The sequence below is a fragment of the Schistocerca gregaria genome, chromosome 1, assembly GCF_023897955.1.
Source record: "Schistocerca gregaria isolate iqSchGreg1 chromosome 1, iqSchGreg1.2, whole genome shotgun sequence".
In the NCBI taxonomy this organism is placed as follows: Eukaryota; Metazoa; Arthropoda; class Insecta; order Orthoptera; family Acrididae; genus Schistocerca; species Schistocerca gregaria.
Genome location: NC_064920.1, coordinates 1,030,538,397 through 1,030,554,601, shown reverse-complemented (window position 1 = coordinate 1,030,554,601; position 16,205 = coordinate 1,030,538,397). Strand labels below are relative to the sequence as shown.

At 40.2% G+C, this 16,205-nt stretch overlaps 1 protein-coding gene across 1 annotated transcript in view; it reads left to right on the top strand.

Moving 5' to 3' along the window:
• LOC126279070 (ubiquitin carboxyl-terminal hydrolase 30) overlaps positions 1-16,205 on the top strand; it is an 85,635-nt gene that overhangs the window by 10,413 nt on the left and 59,017 nt on the right. The window contains exon 2 of the mRNA XM_049979525.1: positions 10,246-10,398. Within this exon, the coding sequence (XP_049835482.1) occupies positions 10,246-10,398 (153 nt within the window). The remainder of the gene's footprint in view (positions 1-10,245; positions 10,399-16,205) is intronic.

Here is a 16,205-nt window from a genome sequence, read left to right as displayed (position 1 = left end):
TAATTTAATAGAGCTGTGAAGAATACTTTTTCGACCTTGAATGGGTGATGGCTATCTACTCATCAGTATACAGTACTACTTAAGAAACAATATTGTTTTTAGAAAATGAACGACCTGATCACTCATGTTATTACAAAAACTGTGCCAATACAAAAATTAGTATGCTCAGACACCTTCAGTGAGCAATTATTTCTCAGCACTACATCAGAGGCAGTTTGCAGTCCAAATCCAGATGCTGCAGATGACACCTTGTGCAATATTTGTGTCCTTTCAAACATATGGACCTTGTGGATCAACTAACACTATGTTTTCTTTTACTGGGAAACTTAAATGCTGCTAAAGTTTTTGGCGTAGAACTAATAAATCTAGAAAAGGTGACTGACTGACTAAGGAGCTGCAAGTAACGTGTTAATGAAGCTGGCTAAACACAATTATCTTAGAACCATTGTGTGCATGCATGGAAGAAGTGAGCAAGAGAGACTGTTGGCGGGAGGATCTAGACAGTTATGATTAAAGACTACATGTCTGAACAATAAGGATATGTTGTGACACTATCCTAACCATGTTAATGAAACATTGTGCTAGCATTTGTGTGCACAGACTTCTGCTCATAACCCCAGCATGGGAAATTAACAGAGTGCAATATGGTTCAAATGATTCAAATGGCTCTGAGTACTATGCGACTTAACATCTGAAGTCATCAGTCCCCTAGAACTTAGAACTACTTAAACCTAACTAACCTAAGGACATCACACACATCCATGCCTGAAGCAGGATTCGAACCTGTGACTGGCAGTTGCGCGGTTCCAGACTGAAGCGCCTCGAACCGCTTGGCCACCGCGGCAGTCAGAGTGCAATACGGAATACTACTTCAAGTTATGAGAGGTTTTGATTCCACGTAGTTAAGACATATCTGAAATATTTTCATTCACTCTACAGATACAAAAGAAAGTGATGGTCTGCTTTTAGAAGAGAGAAGAATACCATCACAAGTAGAATATAATAGGAGTATGTACCACAACCACATAGGAAATTTGTGATCAGATCCTCTTCCTATGACAGAAGTGACAGGATGATGTCCAGATAGCGAGGTGCACATACAGATTCTTTCCCAAGATGAAATGGAGATGTTTCCAGAGTGAGATTTCACTCTGCAGCAGAGTGTGCACTGATATGAAACTCCCTGGCAGATTAAAACTGTGTGCCAGACCGATACTTGAACTCGGAGCCTTTGCCTTTCGCAGGCAAGTGCTCCACCAACTGTAAAACCCAAGCATGTCCCATGACCCATCCTCACAGCTTCAGTTCTGCCAGTACCTTGTCTCCTGGTTTGGAAGGTAGGAGACGAGGTTCTGACAGAAGTGAGAACGGGTCGTGAGTCGCACTTGGGTGACTCAGTCAGTAGAGCACTTGCCTGCGAAAGGCAAAGGTCCAAAGTTCAAGTCTTGGTCTGGCACACAGTTTTAATCTGCCAGGAAGTTTTGTAAAATGGAGACTCTGAATGAAATACTTGAATCCCTCAATGCCTGTGGTGAAGAAAGCATGCCAGAACACACTCTTTGCCTGCACTGTATGCAGTTGTAGTTGATGCCAGATCATAGCAACTAATGTGGCATTGAAGACGTCAAGGAGGTACGGCATTACAAGATAACATTTCAAATCCTGGATAACATCGTCAATCCAATTTCAAGATAGGTTCGTGTAGCAAGAAAGGCTTGTGTAGCATGACAGCTTATCAGTCAACTACCACACACAGCACTGTGGGAGGTTGTAATGGAAGATAGGGAAGCAAACCACTGAAGACAGTTGAAGTCAACAACTGTGGCATACAGTGGAGTGACAAAAATCTTGGGATAGCTATATGTGTATATAGAAATGATGGTAGTAACAATATGTAAACAGGCAATGTGTTGGTGAAACTGTCATATGTACTCAGATGATTCATGTTAAAAGGTTTCTGACATTACTATGGCCGCACAATGGTAATTAACAGATTTTGAATATGGAATGGTAGTTGGAGCTAGATGTGAGGGACATTCAATTTTGGAAATCATTAGGGAATTCAATATTCTGAGATCAACACTGCCAAGAAAAAACCAAATTTCAGGCATTACCTCTCACCATGGACAACACAGTGGCCGATGGCCTTCTCTCAACGACCGAGAGCAGTGGTGTCAGTGCTAACAGATAAGCAACACTGTATGAAATGACAGCAGAAATCAATATGGGACATACAATGAACAATCCATTTGGACATTGCTGCAAATTTGGCATTAATGGGCTATGGGAGCAGACAACCGTCGCAAGTGCCTTCGCTAATAGCAAAACATCATCCGCAGTACCCCTTGTGAGTTTGGGAGCGTGTGAATTGGACCCTAGATGACTGGAAACCACGGCCTGGTCAGATGTGTCCAAATTTCAGTTGGTAAGAGCTGATTGTAGGGTTTGATTGTGGTTCAGACCCCATGGAGTCAGGTTGTCAACAAGGCACTAAGCAAGCTGGTGGTGTCTCCGTAATGGAGTGGACCATGTTTACATGGAATGGACTGGGTCCTCTGGTCTAACTGAACCATCATTGACTGGGAATGGTTATGTTGGGCTACTTGGAGACTGTTTGCAGCCATTCATGTGCATCAAGTTCCCAAACAACAATGGAATTTTTAGACAGCGCATTATTTCACTGGGCCACAATTGTTTGAAGTTGGTTTGAAGAATATTCAGGACAGTGTGAGAAAATGACTTGGCCATGCAGATCGTCCAACATGAATCTCATCAAACATCTATGGGACATAATCGAGAGATCAGTTCATGCACAAAATCCTGCATCAGCTGCACTTTCACAGTAACGGACAGCTGTAGGGTCAAAATGAGTCAATATTGCTGCAGGGGACTTCCAACGACTTTAACATTGAGCAGCTGCGCTATGGTCATTCGAAAGCAGATCCGACATGATATTAGGAAGTATTCCATGACTTTTTGTCTTCTCATTGTACGAACAGCTGGTAACACATGCTCAGCAAACATGACTGTAACATCAGAGATGAAGTGCAGCTATAGGCCTCGTCCTTGCCACTCAAGGAGCTAATAACAGGGTAATGCGGGCTGGCATGTGACATTGCTGCTCATTGGCTGCAATGATGCTCCCATGAATGCTGAGAGCCAGGAGACAACAGTAATGTCAGATTCCACCAAATCACCCTCTGCAGTGCCCAAGGAACCATCATGTTTCACCTGTGGACTGCGAAGTGATGGAGTACCGTATGGAATCTGGACCTATGGACCAAGAAGTGATGGATTGCTCTATAGGATATGGCAGGCAATTGTTATTACTGTTTGTAATGTGTTGTAGTCACATATAGTGTACAGTAGTGAAAATGGTTGTAATGCAATAGTAATAATAGCTATAGTTAGTTGTGGTGGTTAGATTAGTTGTACTAGATCATTGAGGAATGCAATTTATACTATCCATTATACTTTACACCACTGCTGTGGATCACTATTAGGCAGAGAAAGGATTCACGTATTGAGTAACATATGAAAATGACTTTGAACAATAATTCAGTTTATAAGACAAAGTAAACTATAAAGCATTGTTAACACAGCAATATTTCAATCTCATGAGGGTGTGTAATTGAGTAAACTGTGTCTTGATTAATAGAATTTAATTTTTATCAAGCAACTGTTTTTATAGTTTTATAGTGTCAGTTACATTTCCAGCACAAGAAGTTCATATCTGTCAGAATATTTAAAAAAAAATGCAGAGGCATGGGTGGGGGTAGCCTTAGCTAGTGGCAGTTTTGTTTTATTTTCTTAGGGAAATTTCATAAGTAGTGTACAGGTCAGTGGAAAGTCAATACATGTTACAGCAGCAGCTGGAGCTGGCAATGCAACATACCATTATACTAACGTCTACTAACTTCAAACCCTGCCACAGTGACCCCATTCCAGAGATCCAGTAGTGTCTCCAGTCTTCTCAAATCCTTTGGCCCATCCCAGAACCTCTCCTCGGAGTCTTTCTCCTCACCCCTACCCGCCCCACACTCCTAGTTTCTACATGCTTCCTAAAGTCCACAAATCCAACCACCCAGGAAGTTCCATTGTGGCGCCACTGTGAGAATCTCTGCTGTCATGGATCAACAACACCTGCAGCCTATTACCCACAACCTTCCTTCTTATATAAAAGACACCAAGCAATTCCTCCACTGACTCTCCACAGTTCCTGTTCCTTTAGCACATGGTGCTCTGCCTGCCACTGTTGATGTCACCTGCCTTTCCCTAACATCCCTAATGCCTCTGGCATTGCTGCTATTGAACACTACCTTCCCCAGTGCCTGACGGATTCCAAGTTTACAACCCTCTTCCTGTCCACCATGAGCAAATATATCCTCACCCACAATTACTTCATCTTTGAAGTATGGTTGTGGGCACCTGCATGGCACTATCCTACGCCAACCTCTTCATGGGCCATGTAGAGGAATCCTTTCTAACCATCTAGAATCCCAAAACCCTTACCTGGTTTAGATTCACAGATGACATCTTCGTGATTTAGATTGAGGTTGAGTACACCCTGTCCACATTCCTCCAGACTCTCAACTCCATGCAAGAACATTCTTCGAAATCATGGAACATTCTGGAAGAGCTTTTACATTCTGGAAGACTCTGGAACTTTCTTCAGTTTTCTAGAAGGAACATTTTTGCCCATCACTGCCCGGTCAGAGCTTGTTTCTCAACTGGTTCATTGTAACAAGTCCATTGGAGGGATGAACAAAAAGTATTGATGAGGTTTAGAAAATGGGGAGTGTTTGAAGAAGTCGCCCGGAACCCTGGGTCAGGGGAGACTTAACGAACAGGATGAGAAGGAAAGAACCTCCGCATTTCCTAAACCTCGCCAGTCCTTTCCCTTCATCCATTTTTGTATCCCTTCATCCCTTCTGCCAAGAAGCTGGCTCCGAAAGTTGGTACTATTACTGAACTGGAAATATGCCATGTTATAATGAGGCAGGCCTAATGCGTATGTGACTGAATGTGTTGTAAACGATTACATGAAGAACAGGATTTTAATCATTTCCTTGAGGTATTATGAACCTGTGAGGATTTTGATTTTTTATATAGTGTTCAGTACATTCTTAACATCTTTAGCAGAGAATGGAGTAACTATGATTTGGCTATATGCATATGGCATTCACATTGCTTGTTGTGTGTATTCTGTTGCTTTATTGCTTGAACTGTCCATTGCTACTCTTCTGAGCTACTACTGTGATATGTTGGCTACCTGACTATTTTGCTTATTAGTCGGCTTTTTTTTTTTTTTTTTTTAATAAAGAAGGTCTTGCATTTATTAGCTGAATTCATGGTTTCTCTTTCAAATATAACTGATGAAAGCTGCCCTGACAAAACATTGATTGCTTTGGAGCACTGTAGAGAGCATAATCCTTGTACCAGGCTAAGTGGCCACCTGCTGTAAGTCTTGAAGTTAATTATATATATATATATATATATATATATATATATATATATATATATATATATATATATATATATACTGGCACACTAAGATGTGTCACCGTAGAGACATGACAGGGAACTATCAGTTTTGGATGTGTCCATTACCATACTGTCCATGAAATATACAATTTGTTAATGTAATTATGTGGACTGTACAATTTGTCTACAAGGAATGATGTACCTCTTGCAGCCTTGTAACACAGTGGTAATAAAAAGATTGTAACTGACAGGAATTAAAGAAGTCATGCCTTGTCACTGACAGTTGCTTTTATACCCAAGTGGCATTGCTATTCTCTGTGAATTTAGGCCCATCACAACCAGTTTCGGAGAAAACATTGTGAAGAGAAAGGTACGCAGTGTACATTTGGAGTCGGGTACCTTGCAAAAGGCCGTTGGTCACAGTGGCGCATAAAGCTGTATGTCTTCAATGGAGCAAAAAGTATTGAAACTGGGCATTAGCTGCCTGGACATGTGCACTGTGGTATGAAAATCATGGTTTTGGTCTGGATAGTAATGGATTTGCCTGTTTTTCAGATAATATACTGACAACCTAGTGAGATGTTTAACGTGCAGTATGTCAAGGAAATAGTTCAGACCAGAGGTGGTTTTGTGATGTTTTAGGAATGTTTTTCGTACCACGATTTGGGCCTACTCATTAAGGTTGTCATGAATATGAACCAGGATGTTTATTCCAGTATCCTCAGTGACCAGGTGTTGCCCTTTCTTCAGGCTGTAGACACTCATGTCACTCAAGATGACAATAGTCATGTTCACTGGGTTCTGTGCATACATTCCTGGTTTTATGAACATGCAGACACCGTTTCTCACTTCAACTAGCCTGCTAAACCATCTTATATTAATCCCATAGAAAAGGTCTGGAACAGCAATTGAAGTGTAGCAATCAACACCACAAAAATTTGGTTGCTCTATGAGATCTTATCATCAGTGAGTGGCTTCAGTTGGGTACAGCATACCTGAAGAAACTTGTTGACTCTCTTCCTCACCAAACTGAAGCCATTATGAAGGCGAGATGCAGTACTAGCATGATGTGTCCACCAGGATGGGACTAATACTTGGCCGGTGTGCTTATGTTTACTTTTGTTGATCTGAATTGTTAATTTCAAAGCTTATATATATATTTGAATGTTGCACAAGTTTGTAGTGTCTTTCCACGGGTTTAATGAACACAGCGGATACACATAAAAGAGACTGTCATTGGTAATATATTCTCCTTCACTATTTACGACAGACCGCCAATGTTGAGGTAACTTTTAGATTCCACAACTGTAGAAACCATATGGTTTTCAGGCAGTTAACTTGTCGAGCCATGTTTGGAGTGCATTCTCATCAGGAAAAGAAGTTTCTTGAAGATTTTTCAATAGAGAGCAGAAATAGTGAAAATCTAAGGGTGCAATAACTGGTGGATAAGGTGGGTGCAGAATGACTTCCAAATCCAACTTCTGTATAGTTTTCTGAGTCAGTTTGGCAGAATGTTGGTGGGAGTTATCACGGAGCAGCATCACTTCATGCATTCTTCCTGGTCATTTTTGGGTCATGTCTACAAGATGTCTCAGTTGCTGACAGTAAATGTCAGCAGTGATGGTTACATTTAGGGAAAGTCGTTTGTAGCATAGCACATCATCGTTGTTCCATCAGATGCATAACATTATTTTTTGTGGATGCTCATAGGTATTAGTATGGGGAGTTACTGCTTTATTTTGGCTCAACCATTCCTTTCTTTTGCTGGTGTTAGCGCGAAGGCACCATTTCTCATCACCAGTAATGATACAGTATAGGAGTGGTCAGTGTTGTTCACAAGGCATTGATGACAAGCAAGCATAGATGTGCATATGGCCACCTGCTGACTTTTTTGATTTTCGCTTGAAGCATGTGGTACCTATACACACAATTTCTAAGCCTTCCCAATGAATGCAGATGTTGCATGATGCTGGAATGATCACAGTTCATTGCATTTGCCAGTTCTCAAGTGCACTGACATAGGTCACTGTGGATTAATGCATTTAAATGATCATCATTGAATCTCAAAGGCCCCTCTGAACAGGGAGAGTCATTAATGTCAAAATGATCCTCCTTAAAAAAAATTCTTGCCATGCTCTGTCCAATGGCATTAGCCCCATACCATGGCACCACTGTTTCTGGCCGCCTCCCTTGCTGTCGCCCTTATATTGAACTCAAACAGAAGAATATGTCAGAAGTATTGTAATTTCTCCACTTGGCACTCTGCTTTCTTGTGTCTACAGCTCCACTCACTGTCTCCAAATGACAATATGTAAACTGAAATAGCAACAATGGATACAAATAAAAAATGGCAGTTGATGAATAAACCCATAGTAACTGGAATATCAACACACAAAACAAATGTGCGACAAACTTATGCCCCAACCTAATATTATTTTTGACTTGTCCAATTGTTAGGAAATTGAGAACATTTTGCAGCTTTGTATTCATTAACTTTTTCTAACTGGAGTGCCTAAGAGACCGGAAATACTGTTAAACAGCATTAGGCAAATTGCTCCTGTTTCACATGACTTCATTACAGTATTACCTCAATTATAGATGCATATGTTGTGAGTCTATTCCTCCTACACCTTTAAATGTTGTTTGCAATGTTTGAACAGGCTAGCTATATGTAATAAATTTCCTTTAATTTATGTCTATGGTCAAAAAACTTTTTGTTAACAGATTACCAGTTTCGATCTATAATGACCATCATCAGATCTGCAGCAAAAAATGATAAGAAAACATAAATACACTTGCAGATTGTCTACAGCTTAAAAACAATACATAGGCCATAATGGAAAGATAGAATTCCCGTGAAATTTTACAGCAAAACTCCCTGAAAATAGAAAAATGTTTTAAAAAGTCTAATGTCAGATGTGGCTTTCACGTTAACAACACCCTAAAACTGCGAATAAAACATAAACTGAAAAGGAAGTAATGACAAATTTGATGGCTCTGTAGTATAGAGGATTGACTGCAGTAACTGTGACAAATATCATATCGGTCAAACGGGCTGCTCTTTTAAATTAAGGTTTAAAGAACACTCATAGCCACAGAACAAAACTGGCCTATTTTGCTTTGTTTGACAGTGTTTTACTTTAATCACTGCATGTCTTTGTTATATATAGTTTGTTGATAGTTTCACCAAGTTGTGTGTGCCTTACATATTTACTTCGTTTTTCATTTATTTTACGCATGACTCTAGTATTTTCTTGTTCCTTTTCTGTTCATTTCATATACTGCATTAACTAGATAATGTTGGTCATATATTGTTACGGAATTTTATCATTCTTTGCTTGCAAAGAAGTGTCGCAGGGTAGGAGGGGCCCTCTGGCGGTCACGTTCCTCCAACCGTTTCTGGTCTATGCGTAATTCTGGCATTAGTGCTAACAGAGGGCACTGATTATGTGCAACATTGTTTTCTTTCATTGTGGCTTCTTTAGTGATTTGTTCATAGTTTTTTAATATTATTCCATGCACAATCAAAGGTGTTTATAACTTATGTCATTATCTAGAATATTGGCACTTGAGCATATGCCAACTACTGTTTCTTAACTCTTTCTCTTTATAACAATCTGACTTGTATTGTGTTCCGTTTCATTGCTTTTTATTACTGTATTGCCTTTTATATGTTATAAGTTCATCACAGACTTCAACTATCAACTATTGTATCCCCCTTTATTTTTTGCTGTTCAATTAATCATTGAAAATTAGTGTATGCCTACATTAGAAACATCTGGTGAACCTACAACACAAATATCTTGTGGCAACTGTACGGCAGCTTGTTTTGAACAGTAGTGCTACTGACAACATGACTCGTGCATATGCTGGTGCTGATTTTCAGTTTAACATTTGATGATGCAACTATGACTGCAGTACATTAGGACTTCGTTTTTATAAAACATTTATGCCTCTTCATACTTGAAGTGCTCAAATGCATGTATATGTCAGTAGTACTTTTCATTATGGTCTATTTATTGTTTTTAAGCCGTAGACAATCTGCTAGTGTATTTATGTTTCTTTCTCATTTTTTGCTGCAGATCTGATGGTGGTCATTATAGACCAAAACTGGTAATCTGTTAACAAAAAGTTTGTGACCATAGACGTAAATTAAAGGAACCTTATTGTATATACGGGTCACTGTTTTACCCGCGACAGTGTAACAGCTTGTGAAACTAGCTATATGTATTTTGAGCATCAAGTTTGTTAACAATCTGTTCATTGAGATTTATGAGTTGCCAGGTCATATGGGGTGCCAATTGTTTTGTGAGTCAAGTTTTTGATACCATTGACAGTCATTTTAACATCCTTTTAATAAGAATCTATCTGCATTGAGTCCATGTGTGGCTTTTACAAGATACTCATGGTGAATATGAGTGTTGCAACTGTTGTCATCTATCCCACAGGTCAAAGCAAATTGAGCCGCTTTTTACTATATTCAGTTGTTTGTTATTCCAAAGGTAGCTGACTAGATGAGGCATGATAATCTTTGTATTTAATGCTTTTAAAAGCTGTTGAAGAAGAAATCAAATGAACAGATGCGATGAAATGTTTTAAGGAGTCACTACAGAAACATGTTGCCTATTGATTTTCTGTTTGCAGCTTGTCTATGATTAGTGAATCAGCAGTGTTTGTTTTATCAAGAATGTGGTTACTGAAACAATATTTACAGTGTTTTTCATTTTTTTTAATCCAACACTCCTGCTGTTTTCCTTTCAGGCCAAATATGTGGTCTTGTGAACCTAGGAAACACATGTTTTATTAATTCATTATTGCAAGCCTTGGCCTCTTGTCCAGCCATTGTGGAATGGTTGTCACGATATGCCAATAAGAAGAATAATTTCATTGAAGCTTTGCATACAGCCCTTCTAGGTGAGAGATATTTGATTTCATTTTGTATCCTGATTGATGTAATATTAGTAGATTATTTTAAAAAATTCATATAATGCCTCTAGTAAAGGGTTGAACTACCCTTTTTTCATAGATTTTCCGTTCTTTCTTTATGTATGAGAAATTTTGCACCAATAAAAAAACACCAAATCTAGGGTTTGTAATCTTGTAATGAGGCATAGGCCCTACATATTAGGAAACTGTATATAAACCTATAAAAATATAAACTTGCCAGCAGAATTTTCTGATTGCATATGTTTTTGTAGCATTAAACGCCGAGGCCTTAATTTTAATAAGATCAACTTTTGAAATTATAAATAAAATATAAACCTTAAAGTGTTTTTCAAAATTTTGACCTTAACTGCACTGTATTATCTTTGTGACATCTCAACTAGTAGTCAATAACTGGCCTTACGAGATGAAATAGCTGCAAACTAAAAATGTGATATAGAATACTCACAACACTGAACTTTGTGTTGAGCAACTAATTATTGTGTACCAGTAACACCCAACCCCAATTCTTCAAAGAATCAAACTCTCATGTACAAAACAGCTTCAAACACTAGTGAGTTAATGCTTTAAATAATTAATGTTAAGCAAAAGGAAAAAGTATAGAATTGTTTTGAAATTACGTGTAAAATTTGTTGGAAGTTGCTACTTGCTCTCTTTCTCAAATACTGGCTGAATACAGGCAGCATAAACTTTGCTTGACTTTACTTGACTTATTGTGTTAGCCTTTAACATAATATTTATACCACTTAATGAATATATTGTGACAGCATCGTACATTTTTAAATTTGACCAATAATTTTATGAAGTAGTGAAAATCTAATTTTTGTTGCCCCTCCAGCTGGATGACTGTTTTGACTGTTTAGTAATATAGAAACATAGAATTTTTAAGTGCTCAACTTAAATGTTTGGCCATTGGTGGTGGTGTAAATGACTTGTCATGCAAAGAAAACATCAAATAATCATTCTTGATTGTGATTTTTTGTACCTTTTTCAGTCAGCATCTTTTGTTGCAGTTTCTTCTTTGTCCACGTCTTTAACTCTTCATTACAAATTCCATTTGCCCTATTTTTTAAACCCACTGCTGAATGTTTGGGTTTTAGCCTGAAAGAATTTTTCATGGAAGACGTATATTCAAAAGTTTGACCAACATTTTGGTTTCTGAAAAGAGGGACAGGTATATTCCATTGGACCTTAATTAGGCTGTTATGTGGAGGAGTTAGTCTGAAGATTTTGTCTGTTTGATTGAAAATGTAAATCCTGTTCCAGAGGTTGCCCCTCAGTCTGCAAGATCCTGGCGGTTGCAGAGGCTGGGCTTACTGGTAGTTGGGAGCTGCAACGTCAGGCACGTAATGGGGCCCCTTAGGGATATGGCAGCAAGAGAGGCTAAGGATACCAATGTGCACTCCGTGTGCATACCGGGGGGAGTCATTCCAGATGTGGGAAGGGTCCTTCCGGATGCCACGAAGGGTACAAGGTGCACCCATCTGCTGGTGGTCGCTCATGTCGGCACAAATGATGTGTGTCACTATGGATCAGAGGAAATCCTCTCTGGCTTCTGGCGGCTATCTGATTTGCTGAAGACTGCCAGTCTTGCTAGCAGGATGAAAGCAGAGCTGACCATCTGCAAGCATCGCTGACAGGACTGATTGCGGACCTTTGATACAGAGCCAAGTGGAGGGTCTGAATCAGAGGCTGAGACGGTTCTGCGACTGTGTGGGCTGCAGATTCCTTGACTTGCGCCATAGGGTGCTGGGGCTTCGGGTTCCGCTGGATAGGTCAGGAGTCCACTTCACACAGCAGGCAACTACACGGGTAGCAGGGGTTGTGTGGCGTGGACTGGGCAATTTCTTAGGTTAGATGGCCTCGGGCAATTACAGAACGGGCAACAGCCTTAAAGGGTGTGGGGCAAAGTCAGGACATGCGGGGACCAAGCAGCAATCGGTATTGTAATTGTAAACTGTTGAAGCTGCGTTAGTAAAGTACCGAAACTTCAAGTGCTGATAGAAAGCACCAAAGTTGAAATCGTTATAGGTACGGAAAGCTGGCTGAAGCCAGAGATAAAGTCTGCTGAAATTTTTACAAAGGCACAGACGGTGTTTAGAAAGTATAGTTTGCATGCAGCTGGTGGTGGAGTGTTTGTCGCTGTTATTAGTAATTTATCCTGTAGCGAAGTAGAAGTGGATAGTTCCTGTGAATTATTATGGGTGGAGGTTACACTCAACAACCGAGCTAGGTTAATAATTGGCTCCTTTCACCGACCTCCCGACTCAGCAGCATTAGTGGCAGAACAACTGAGAGAAAATCTGGAATACATTTCACATACATTTCTTCAGCTTGTTATAATCGTAGGTGGAGATTTCAATTTACCAGATGTAGATTGGGACACTGAGATGTTTAGGACGGGTGGTAGAGACAGAGCATCGAGTGACATTATACTGAGTGCACTATCCGAAAATTACCTCAAGCACTTAAACAGAGAACCAACTCGTGGAGATAACATCTTGGACCTACTGGTAACAAACAGACCCGAACTTTTCAACTCTGTAAGTGCAGAGCTTGGAATCAGTGATCATAAGGCCAATGCAGCATCCCTGAATATGGAAGTAAATAGGAATATAAAAAAAAAGGGAGGAAGGTTTATCTGTTTAGCAAGAGTAATAGAAGGCAGATTTCAGGCTACCTAACAGATCAAAACGAAAATTTCTGTTCCAACACTGACAATGTTGAGTGTTTATGGAAGAAGTTCTAGGCGTTTTAGACAGGTAAGTGCCGAGTAAAACTGTGAGGGATGGGAAAAACCCACCGTGGTTCAACAACAAAGTTAGGAAACTACTGCGAAAGCAAAGAGAGCTTCACTGCAAGTTTAAAGGCAGCCAAAACCTCTCAGACAAACAGAAGCTAAACGATGTCAAAGTTAGCATAGGGAGTGCTATGCGTGAAGCTTTCAGTGAATTCGAAAGTAAAATTCTATGTACCAACTTGACAGAAAATCCTAGGAAGTTCTGGTCATATGTTAAATCAGTAAGTGGCTCGAAACAGCATATCCAGACACTCTGGGATGATGATGACATTGAAACAGAGGATGACACGCATAAAGCTGAAATACTAAACATCTTTTTCCAAAGCTGTTTCACAGGGGAAGACCGCTCTGCAGTTCCTTCTCTAAATCCTCGCACAAACGAAAAAATGGCTGACATCGGAATAAGTGTCCAAGGAGTAGAAAAGCAACTGAAAACACTCAACAGAGGAAATTCCACTGGACCTGACGGGACACCAATTCGATTCTACACAGAGTACGCGAAAGAACTTGCCCCCCTTCTAACAGCTGTGTACCGCAAGTTTCTAGAGGAACGGAAGGTTCCAAATGATTGGAGAAGAGCACAGGTAGTCCCAGTCTTCAAGAAGGGTCGTCGAGCAGATGCGCAAAACTATTGACCTATATCTCTGCCATCGATCTATTGTAGAATTGTAGAACATGTTTTTTGCTCACGTATCATGTCATTTCTGGAAACCCAGAATCTACTCTGTAGGAATCAACATGAATTCTGGAAACAGCGATCGTGTGAGACCCAACTCACTTTATTTGTTCATGAGACCCCGAAAATATTAGATACAGCCTCCCAGGTAGATGCCATTTTACTTGACTTCCGGAAGGCGTTCGATACAGTTCCGCACTGTGGCCTGATAAACAAAGTAAGAGCATACGGAATATCAGACCAGCTGTGTGGCTGGATTGAAGAGTTTTTAGCAAACAGAACACAGTATGTTGTTCTCAATGGAGGGACGTCTACAGACGTTAAAGTAACCTCTGGCGTGCCACAGGGGAGTGATATAGGACCATTGCTTTTCACAATATAAATAAATGACCTAGTAGATATTGTCGGAAGTTTCATGTGGCTTTTCACGGATGATGCTGTAGTATATAGAGAAGTTGCAGCATTAGAAAATTGCAGCAAAATGCAGGAAGATCTGCAGCGGATAGGCACTTTTTGCAGGGAGTGGCAGCTGACCCTTAACATAGACAAATGTAATTTATTGCTAATACATAGAAAGAAGAATCCTTTATTGTATGCTTCTATGATAGCAGAACAAACACTGGTAACAGTTACTCCTGTAAAATATCTGGGAGTATGCGTGCGGAAGGATTTGAAGTGGAATGATCATATAAAATTAATTGTTGGTAAGGCGGGTGCCAGGTTGAGATTCATTGGAAGAGTCCTTAGAAAATGTAGTCCATCAACAAAGGAGGTGGCTTACAAAACACTCGTACGACCTATACTTGAGTATTGCTCATCAGTGTGGGATTCGTACCAGGTCGGGTTGACAGAGGAAATAGAGAAGATCCAAAGGAGAGCGGCGCGTTTCATCACAGGGTTATTTGGTAAGCGTGATAGCATTATGGAGATGTTTAGCAAACTCAAGTAGCAGACTCGGCAAGAGAGGCGCTCTGCATCATGGTGTAGCTTGCTGTCCAGGTTTCGAAAGGGTGTGTTTCTGGATGAGATATCGAATAAATTGCTTCCCCCTACTTATACCTCCTGAGGAGATCACAAATGTATAATTAGAGAGATTCAAGTGCGCACGGAAGCTTTCCGGCAGTTGTTCTTGCCGCGACCCATACACGACTGGAACAGGAAAGGGAGGTAATGACAGTGGCACGCCACACACCATTGGGTGGCTTGTGGAGTAAAATGTAGATGTAGATGTACTAATGAAATATGTAATTGAAATTCGTGCTTCACCTACACAGTTTTAGTTGAGCAATATAAAGCTTCAACTTATCTCTCAAGTTATCACACAGTTAAGTATTTTTCTTTGTGATTATATCTTCAAGTACATGACTTTGACTCCAGGGACTGTAAATAACTTATTATGACATAAAAGTTAATGTAGTTTTGCTTTGTTATCTGAAATACTCATACATACCTACTGGGGATCATCAACATCATTGGACAACCTGCTCGGATCTTGTAAGACTGAAAGCTTTCCTGTGGGCTCTTCACTGTCCTCCTGCACTTCTGACACACATTAGGTCCCAGAAAGACATGTACAATAACTGGGAATGTTGTTACCTTCTTAGCAATTTATTGTCATTGTGCTGTTGAACATTTATGGATCAGTTGTTGATGCAACGGAGGTAGGAAAGGTACCATAACACTTTATGCGGAAATGTTTTGAGACTTGGACACACAACACTTTTGTCACAGCATTGTGGATAACAAACTAACAAATTATGATGTAAATAAAATAGAAAGAAACTTCCACATGGGAAAAATATATTAAAAACAAAGATTCCAAGACTTACAAAGCGGGAAAGCGCCGGCAGACAGGCACATGAACAAAACACACAAACACACACACAGAATTACTAGCTTTCGCAACTGATGGTTGCTTCTTCAGGAAGGAGAGGGAAAGACGAAAGGATGTGGGTTTTAAGGGAGAGGGTAAGAAGTCATTCCAATCCCGGGAGCGGAAAGACTTCCCTTAGGGGAAAAAAAGGACAGGTGTACACTCGCGCACGCACACACACACACACACACACACACACACACACACACACACCATCCGCACATACACAGACACAAGCAGACATATTTAAAGGCAAAGAGTAAGGGCAGAGATGTCAGTCGAGGCGGAAGTACAGAGGCAAAGAAGTTGTTGAAAGACAGGTGAGGTATGAGCAGCGGCAACTTGAAATTAGCGGAGGTTGAGGCCTGGCAGATATTGAGAAGAGAGGATATACTGAAGGGCGAGTTCCCATCTCCGGAGTTCGGATA